General features: G+C 43.9%; 1 protein-coding gene across 1 annotated transcript in view; it reads left to right on the top strand.

Annotated features, from left to right (window-relative positions):
* The first annotated feature begins 646 nt into the window (after positions 1-646).
* BPIFA2 (BPI fold containing family A member 2) overlaps positions 647-10,004 on the top strand; it is a 29,513-nt gene continuing 20,155 nt past the window's right edge. Inside the window, 7 exon segments of the mRNA XM_012558733.1 lie at positions 647-736; positions 806-876; positions 2,546-2,689; positions 3,372-3,479; positions 4,497-4,649; positions 7,033-7,114; positions 8,729-8,792. Of these exon segments, the coding sequence (XP_012414187.1) occupies positions 647-736; positions 806-876; positions 2,546-2,689; positions 3,372-3,479; positions 4,497-4,649; positions 7,033-7,114; positions 8,729-8,792 (712 nt within the window).

The following is a 10,004-nucleotide window of genomic DNA, read 5'->3' as shown; positions in this document are numbered from 1 at the left end:
TTGATTGGTTCATTCTTTTATTCAACAAATATTTATTGAACACCTACTTAGTGCAGGCCTTCTACTGGGGGCTGGATATTTGACAGTGAAATAAGTCACAGCCTCTCCTCTGAGGAGTTCATAGCCTGGTGGGAGAGGCAGACAAATCATCAGGCGATCTGAACCCAGGACTCTGATCAGAAAATGAAAGCAGCCAAGGTGGTGGGGCAGAGTCCACTGAATGTAGACTCTGGGGAGGGGCCTAGAGTAGGAATCGCAGAGGGCATAATGTGTTGCTTAGGCCTGGAGAATCAGTAGGAATTGAATTAATTTAGGTAATTTGACTTAGGTAATAAAGTCAGGAAGAGGAAAGATGGTTCAGGCAGAGAAAACAGCATGTGCAAAAGACCTTTGTGTAAAGAGCATGGACTTGGAGTCAAGTCTGATTTTTCAGCTTCTAGCTCTTCCACTCACTGGCTCTGTGTCTCTGGGCAAGTTGTTCTAGCTTTCTGACCTTGGCTGCCCATCTGTAGGATAGGACGTAACCACTCCTACCTCAAAGGGATGTTAAATGTAAGAACGGTTGCTGCTCATTGAATATCCTTTTTCCCTCTGGGTAATTCTCTCTCCTCTTCCTCCTATGAATGTCCAGGTGTCAGAATAAAAGATGTTTCAGCTTTGGAAACTTGTTCTCTTCTGTGGTCTGCTCACTGGGACCTCAGCGTCCCTTCTTAAGAAAGTCGGCAATGACTTGAATGTTTTGGAGACTTCCCTTCTTGAGAATCTTGGCAGTGACTGAAATGTTTTGGACACGTCCCTTCTTGAGAATGTTGGCAGTGACGTGAATGTTTTGGACAATTTGAAACCTTTTCTTGACAAAGGGCTTGAGACTGTTGACAACACACTTAAGACTGCTGATAATCCAGTTCAAGGTGAGTCAACAAGAGTGATAATCACTGGCACCCAGAAGCTTGCCTCCTAAACACTATGCCTGCATTACCAAAGGCTGCCACCAGGAGCTGCCCTTTATAGGTGGTTTACTGAGACAGGTGGCTATTTAGTTCCTGGCTCATTCACTTATCATTTTTCTAAAAACAAGCAATGCTGCAATGAATATCTTTTTCCATATTGTATCCTGGTAAATTTTTGCCAATGTATGCATAGGATAAAGTCCTGAAAGTTCAAAAGTTATACACATTTTAAATCACGGTAGATGCTGACAAACTATTCCCTATGTTACACTCCTTCCAACAGTCTAGGAGAGTGCCTTTTCCCCGCAGCCGTGCCAGCATCGGGTATGGAAAACTTTAAATGTCTTGCCAGTCTAACAGATAAATGATTATAATTCATTTGATCTTGCATTTCTCTAATTATGAATCATTTTTTCATGTTTCCTAGCTATTTGCATATTTTAATTTAAATATTCTGATCATATTCTTAGCATAATCTTCTGTTGGATTGTTTAATTTTCTGTTGTTGAGTTTTGTGAATTAATTGAAAATTAATCCTACCTAGCCAGCTTTGTATTTAATTATACCTGTTTTTATGCTGACTCTGAGAATCTGGCTTTCTTTTTTATTTCCTGGAAACATTAACAGCACATTGACAAACATTCTTTATAGGAGGACGTAACTTCTGCAAATGGCTGCCTTTCTAACCTCGTCAGGCTTAGGCAACCTTCAAAGATGCAGAAAGGACTCACTTTCTAATTTCACAGCTGGGGAAAGTGAGGCCCAGAAACAGGAGTGTCTGGATCAAGGCTGCTTAGTGAGTTATATGACCAGATATGGTTATAGCACTAGTTTTATTTAAATTGGCATTCCTTGTTTGCGTCATTATAGCTAGGCAGATATTGTCCATCATAAAGCCAAGTTACAGTACTATGATTATACTTTTCTTGTAGTCTTTTGTTTTCCCTTAAGTTAGTAATTGACTTATCATTTCTCACTTAAATTATTTTCTACACACATATTCTTAATTCTTTTCATACGCACTAACCTACATTTGTAATGTCATTTATTATCACATCTCCCTTTTCTCTGGAAACCTCCCATGAGGAACACTCTATCCTCCTATTCCTGTATAGATTATTGTTCTCCAGGCGTACTGCTAAGCTATTATCCTGAGACTCCCCTTTGCCACTTTTATGGGTTGGAACCATTTTTTTTTTTTTCCTTGATTCTAAACTGTCCTACTTCTTAGTTTATTCTCTCATTTTGTTTGATCTAGTTTTTTAAACATGTGTAAACCCCACAGTCACTCCTAGAAGTTGATGGACAATCAATATCAGTTGCCTGATCAACTGTGGATAAATTATCAGTATGTCATTTACAGAGGCAACATGGAAGGATCAAGAGCTCCCTAGCTTTGTGACTTTTGATATATCTCTTAACCTTTTAATCCTTTATTTCCTCATCTGTAAAATGTGGATAATAATAATACCTACCTCACTGGGTTATAATAAAGACTGAATAAAATAACATAGGCAAATAGTCTTATCTAGTGCCTGGCACATAGTAGCAACTTCATAAGGGATGGATGCCGCTAAACAGCCATTGTTTTTGCCAGATGTCCTTCAGAAACTTAAGCTCAACACTGATGGGCTCCAGGATTCCAGGGCTTGGCAAGTGATCCAGAAGAAATACCAGGAAGCTGAAAAATAGCTGGACAATGGCCTTTCTGGTTTGGTTTCAAATGGAAAGTCTTTGGGGTAAGTTGGTACTTCATGGTGGAGATCTTTGCTCCAAGAAAAGGGAATCTGTATCCTTGGGGAGGTAGGTTCGGGATCAAAGTCAGAAAGGTAGACAAACCTAGATCCTCCCACACAGAGCCCAGGAAGTCTGAGGCCAGGTCCATGAGAGCTTGAGTGAATTAAAGGCAGGGTTGCAGGGCTAACTGGGGCATCTTGTGGGTTTGGGCTTCCACATTCTGTAATTTAAGGGTCAGAGTGAAGGTTCCCCTCACCCGCACCTCCACCTGTTTGCTGGTTTCTGAGACCCCTTTTCCAAGGAATGAAACTTTTCCTTCTCCAAAGACAGCTTGGAATAAAAGCATAAATTCCCTTGGCGGGGGTGGGGGGACAAGAAGTTCACACTAAGTAGCCCCATATAGTGGCTCCATCCGTGGAGTTTTTGGAGTCAGGCAGTTCTGAGTCACATCCTGGCTCTGGGATCCAGAGCTTCTTGGGATCTTGGGGAAAGTCTCGTCTGTCTGAGCCTCAGTATGCCGTGCCATAAAATGGAGAGAATCAGTCCTGTGAGCAGAGCTATCATGAAGACCAATGGAAGCAAGGCTGGTAAAGCTCAAAGGCTCAGCACGATGCCTGCATAGAGAAGTGCTCAGCATATGACTGTCATGAGGAATGACAAGTGTGAACTGTGGGTTTTGTGCAGGTTGAAAATCATTAAGTCCCGCATCCTGGATCTCAAAGCTGAACTGACTCCTGATGGCATAGGTCTTAACCTGAGGTTCCCCGTCACCGCTACTGTCAACTTTGCCTTGTGAGTATGCTTTAGAATCCAGGATCTCAGGGAGGCAGTGCATGCAGCATGGTCACTGGATCCCCAACCTAGGAACCAGGCATCTTTCCACTCTGTGATGTGGCCTTGGGCCTCAGTTTCCCAATCGGTACAAAAGAGACCTTTCCAAACTTAAAATCCCCACCTCTAGAATGTTCTAATGAGCTTTGGCCATAAGCAGGTCTTTTTAAAAAGAATGCTCCACTGACTATAATACTTTTAAAATCATAGCATTTATCTAATTATAAAATTTGCAAAACTGTGAAGAAAATAATCATTCATAATCCCACTGTCCAGACATAAAAATTGATTACTCTTGGGCAAAAACTCCTCCAGTGTTATTTCTCTGAAAGTTCCCTTTAAACAACACTGAGTATGGATAAATGAATGTGGTAGTGAGTGGTGTATAATAAAGGGCTTGTAAGCAAAACCTAATTTTAAAGGATTTTAAATTACTTTAAAAATAGTTAGGGAGACAGGACAAATGAGCACGCTTAGAAGAATTTTTAAAAATTAAATTCACCAATGATTCTATCAGTCATTAGCTGTGAGATCTTGGGATAGTTATTTAATCTGTCTGTACCGAGGTCTCCGCATTCATAAAATAGAGATATAATAGTACTTCCTCATAACATTGCTGTGATAATTAAATGGATTAATCCTTATAAAATATATTTTAAAGATGCCTGGCACATAACACAGGAGCCCTGCTGGTGCTCTGGTTAAACGCTCAGATGCTAACTGTAAGATAGGTATCAATGTTAACAAGTATTATTATTTTAATTAGTAGTGTCATATTGTATAACAATTTCACATGAACTAAAACCATGTGGCCAGGAGAATCTCCTAGTATAAAAATGCTAAATCATGTAATATGGATGATGTTGACATTACCTGGACAATGTTGACATTACCCATTGACATCATGGATGATGTCCACACAGGTAGCGGAACCCAAGTGAACAACGTGAAGGGTCTTCTCAACCTCTGTTCCTGCAGGCCTCTCATTGGAAATATTGTCAGCCTGAAAGCCTCCTTGGATATCTTGACTGGAGTTAGAATTGGCACAGATATCCAGACTGTTCTCCCTGTGGTGACCCTGGGAGAGTGCGCCAGTGATGCAGCCAGCATCCAACTCAGCTTGCTGAACAGGTAAGGCCCATTGCCCAAAGACCCCCCAAAACCAACTCAGCCGACCTGGGTTCTCCAAGGAGTTGAGGACCCCTAATTTCAGCCTATTTCTGTATCTGGGAAGTGGTACAGTGTGGTGAAAAAGAATTCAGGCTCTGGAGTTGGTCGTAGGTTCAAACCCCAGTTATGCCATTAACTTGTAACTTTGTAACTAACTGAACCTCTCTGAGCCTCCTTTTTCACATCTGTAAACTGGGGATGATAACAATACTCTTAGGCTACTGAGATGATCAAAAGAGAAAATACTAGTCAATATTTAGAATAGAGCTTGGTACATACTAAACTCTCAGTAATAATAATATCTGTGCTGACTTCTGTTCACTTATTCTCTTAGTTACTGAGAAAGGAGTGTTGACATCTCCAACTATAATTGTGAATTGGCCTATCTCACCTTTCAGCTCTGTCGTTTTTTGCTTCGTGCATTTTGAAGCTCTGTTGTTGGGTGCATACACATTTAGGATTGTTATGTCTTCTTGGAAAAGTAACCCCTTTACCATTGTGTAATGTCCCTCAATAACAATAATTATTATTATTCATTGTCTTCTCTCCAGTTGGGGGAAGGGAAGGAAAAACACCTACCATGGGCTCTAATTTCAGATTGTCCTCAAATCGTCCTCCACCTACTGGAAAATTTCCAAAATGAGATCTTGAAAACTTAATCCTTCCATTTAAACCATTGATCCCTGTTAATGCACAAAATCTCCATCTTAAGCTGTGTGCTTGTAAGAGCAGGTTTGTCCCAGGGAAGAGGGTGGGAGAAAGGGCGACCCTGGTCAGTGGCTGGGAGGCAAGGGACTGCACCTAGGAGAAATGGCCTGGAAGTTGGGGGCTGGGGCTGCTGATGCTGAACCTGGTTGGCCTTGGCCAGATACAAGGTGCGTCCTTAACCCTAAGCCCTGATGGTCATAAGTGGAAGTCATTCCACCTTTCTCCCACTATAAGATCTGACCCCTAGAGCTCAAACCCATTGCTGTCGAGTCAATTTCAACTCGTAGCAACCCTGTAGGACAGAGTAGAACTGCCCCATAGGGTTTCCAAGGCTGTAAATCTTTACGGAAGCAGACTGCCACATCTTTCTCTCACAGAGCAGCTGGTAGGGTCACACTGCCAACCTTTTGGGTGGCAGCCAAACACTTTAACTACTATGCCACCAGGGTTCCTCTGACCCCCTACAAATTCCCCCAAAACAAAGAAAGGCTCCGTGGTCCATGTTAGTTGGAAAGGCTGGGATGCAAATTCAGAGGCCTGAATCCTGCCGGACACTACCTTGCTAAGCAGCCCCATGGAATTCATTCCTCTGCTCTGGGGCTCAATGTCCACAGCTGCTCCTCCAAGTCCTCTCTTTTCTTTAGGATTGAATCACAAGCCCTTGCCATGGCTTTTAAGGTTCTGCTTGGCCTGGCTTCACCTTCATATCAGTACACTCTCCCCCTCACTCACTGTGCCCCAGACACACTGGCCTTTGCTCTGTGCCTCAGACAAGCTCTTTCCCACCCTAGGGCCTTTGCACTGGCTGTCTGGCTGTCTAGAACACCTTTTCCCACACTTCACCTCAATATACCATCTCATCCTTCAGGGTCTAAAATAAAGTTTGTCCTATTCTGTCTCAGAACAACCTATTTTTTCTCTTCAGAGTACTGGTCACAAGTTGTTATTATATATTTAATTGTATGATTACTTCATTTTTTCAGCCATTAATGTATTCAGCACCTACTAGTGCCAGGAACCGTTCTGCTGATAAAAGACAAGGTGATTGTGTTCATGGAACTTATTATTCAGAGGGAAAAGCAGACCAACGAACAAGCCTTCAATCAATCAATAAAGCACCCTCAAGGAAAACATCAGATTGTGAAGGATGCCAGGCAAAGCATTAACCTTAACAGGGCACTCTGAGAGCAAAGCCCTCCATTAGACAAGCAGTCAGGGAGGGATGCCCTGAGGAGGTGACACTTAGGCTGAGAGTTGATGGTGGGAAGACGCCAGCCTTGGGAAGACTTTCTTATTGTTTAGGCACCAGTTTAGGAGCTGTTTGTACTTTTCTCATTCTGGTATCCCCAGGGCCAAGCTTAGTGCTTGTACATAGTTGGTGCTCTGCAAACATGTATTGAATGAATGAATGAATGAGGTCTCAAGGTTGTGATGAGACTCTCAGGAGGCATTGGGTGAATGGCTTAGGATGTGAGGATCTAAGTGACAATCCACCTGGTTGGAGGCTGTCTGTGGTTAGAAAGTTGTCCCTGGTGTTTATCTGACTTCTAGGTGCTCCCCCCTCCTCCTCACCAGTCGCTTAGCTCCCCCTACCCTGCCCACTGATGAGACTTTATCAGTTCCCTCTCTTTTCCAGCTACAACGCACTCATCAACAAGGTCGCGGACACCTTGAGCAGGATCCTAAGCAAAACAGTGTCGTTCATGATACAGAAGGAGGTGAGTCTCCTACTCCTAGGGATCCAGAGCCAGGCCAGGTGGGGGGCAGCTGTGGGTGCCTCTTATTCTGAGGTACTAACTTCTGTTTGGGTGGTCAGCTGGAGCCTCCCCCCTATTACTTAGAGCAGGGAGGGCAGGGACCTGACATTAGCTGAAACTGCTTGGTCCCAAACTCAAGCCACTTGCCATATCCATGCACCACCATTATGCTCTTTAATATTTTCCTTCAATTAACACAATTTTACTTAAATTTAAATAAATTTATTTTTAAAGGAAACTTTATATCCTTACCATAAATAGAAAAGTAATATCACTTCTCACATAATTAATAAAAAGACTGAACACAGACTTATTAAAATAGTCCCCACCACCACCCCATCTGTGCATCATCCAAAACCACATGTATCATCTCCAGGATTCCTGAGCCCAGAGTCCCAGAGATTCTTTGAAGCTTGGGGAACGGGGTCCAGGAATCTGGGTTTATAAAAAAAAATCCTCCAGGTGGCCCTGTTACTCACTGAGCAGAAGTCTTGCTACTCAAAGTGAGGTCCTCAGACAAGCAGCCTTGGCCTCACTTGGGCACTTGTTAAAAATGCAGAAACACTGCTCGATGGTCTCCATGGCCCCATTCAACTCTTTACAATTCCGGGGTCCCAAAGTTTAAGAGAGGCATTGGTTGTTCAGTGGTAGAGTGTTTGCCTCCCTTGTCGGTCTCCTATTTAGTCTACCTGAGGCTGACTCGATGGTAGCTAACATCAACAACAAAGTTCAAGATTTCTAAGAGTATAAGGTTCTGTGATGTTGTCTTAGGCTGGGTTCTCTAGAGAAGCAAAATCAATAAAGCATATAAAGAGAGAGAGATTTATATTAAGGAAATGGCTCATGCAGCTATCGAGGCTGGAACGTGGGTTAGGCTGGAGGCTTCTCCTGATTCTCATAGCTGCAGGGCCTGGCAAACCCAAGATGGGCAAGTCAGACAGCAGGGCTCTGGCTCACAGGCTTTGAAGACCAATAAATGCAAAGATCAGCAGGCAAGATGGCAGGTAAGCTTCTAGCTCAAGTCCCAAGAACTGGAGGCAGTCAGAAGAACAGGAGCCAGCTGCAGGATCCAGTGCAAGCAAAAGCCCATGAGCCTTGTCAGAAAGTCCACTTATATTGGCTGCAGGCCACACCCCCAAGGAAACTCCCTTTCAGTTGATTGGCTACTCACAGACGATCCCATCATGGAGGTGATCACATTATATCAGATCTTATCATGGAAGTGATCACATCATTATACGACTGCCAAACTACGTTATAACTGCCAAACCCCTGAGAATCACGGCCCAGCCAAGTTGACATACAACCTTAACAATTACAGATGTTAACAGTCTAGATCCTTAAGGTTCTAGAATTCTAATGTGAAGGATTTTAGGCTTTTAGCATCCTAGGGTTCTCAGATTTTAGGTTTCTAGGTTTTTGCTGGTCTAGACCCTAAGCTTCAATGGTTCTAAGATCCCAAGGAATGTGTGATTTCTCTGTGAGTGGCAGGCAGCTTGTTCCCATCTGAGGATAATCTGCCCTTCTTCCTTCTCCCATCCCTTGTGTTATTTCTCCGTTCTCTCTCATCATCAGCTGTGCCCACTGATCCACTTCTTCCTCAACAACCTGGAAGTGAATGTCATTCAAAACATCATCCGTAAGTCACAGCCTGGGGCTGGGAATGTGGGAGCTTCCTCTTTGCCAGCCTTCCCAGGGCCGGCATGCAGGTCTGTGCCCACACACAGGGAGGCCTGTCAGAGCCTGTAGGAAAGCAGCCTCTGGGACCCCAGGGCAGTAGAATGACCCACCTGTCCTGAGCAAGTGGCAGAGTGTGGCTGGAGGGGTCCTGGAATTGAAGGAGTTCTGTGGGCCTTGGAGAGCTCTCTGCTGACATCCCTTGTTAAACCAACAGAACCGTCTAGGCAGAATGATGTGAAAAAGAAGTTCTAGGTTCAAATCCTGGCTCTACTGCTTAGTAATTGTAGGGCCTTGGGCAAGTGGTTCCACCTCTCTGAGCCTTGGTTTTCTCCTGGTCGAAATGAGACTGCAAACATTGTGAGGTTAATGTGTCAGTTAAAAGAAAACATACAAAGAGCCTAGTATCTAGTAAAACCTGTTGTCATCAAGTCAATTCCGACTCATAGCTACCTTAAAGGACAGAGTAGAACAGTCCCATATGGTTTCCAAGGAGCACCTGGTGATTCGAATTGCCTACCTTTTGGTTAGCAGCCATAACTCTTAACCACTAAGCCACCAGGGTTTCCTTCAATATCTAGTAGACATTGCTAATAAACACCTTCCAATTTTTTCCCCTTCCAATAAGGAGCTGTGACTTTTCTTCCAGCCACTTGGGAGCATGGCTGGAGTTGCTGGGGCTGCTGGGGCAATATGAATGGGATAAGTGAAGGTGTCAGGGCCCTGGAGATAGCTCTTTTATGAAAATAGCCATAGTCCAGTCCTTGGGCAATCACTCTGTGCTCTGCATACACCATTTCATTGGATCCTAGCAACAATCCTGTGGGGTGGGTACTGACATGGCACCACTTTACAGATGAGCAAAATGAGGTTTAGAGAAGGGAAATGACATGCTTAGGGTTCCATAGCTCTCAGACTGACTTGCTGGAAGGTGGTAGCCATTGGGGTTCTATCACTACTCAATTTTACGGTGGTAGAGAATGAGACCTGCTATTGATTTTGTTCCTTCAGATCTTCAGGATACAGTCCAGCTGCAAATCTGAAGAGGATAAATGAGGAAGACGGCTGCTCCTAGCCTAAGCCCTGCCCCTGCTCCTAGCCTGAGCCCTGCCCCTGCTCCTAGCCTGAGCCCTGCCCCTGCTCCTAGCCTGAGCCCTGCCCCTGCTCCTAGCCT

This window comes from Trichechus manatus, unplaced genomic scaffold (assembly GCF_000243295.1).
Source record: "Trichechus manatus latirostris isolate Lorelei unplaced genomic scaffold, TriManLat1.0 scaffold00008, whole genome shotgun sequence".
In the NCBI taxonomy this organism is placed as follows: Eukaryota; Metazoa; Chordata; class Mammalia; order Sirenia; family Trichechidae; genus Trichechus; species Trichechus manatus.
The sequence above is the reverse complement of the archived record's forward strand: the minus strand, read 5'-3'. Positions and strand labels throughout refer to the sequence as shown.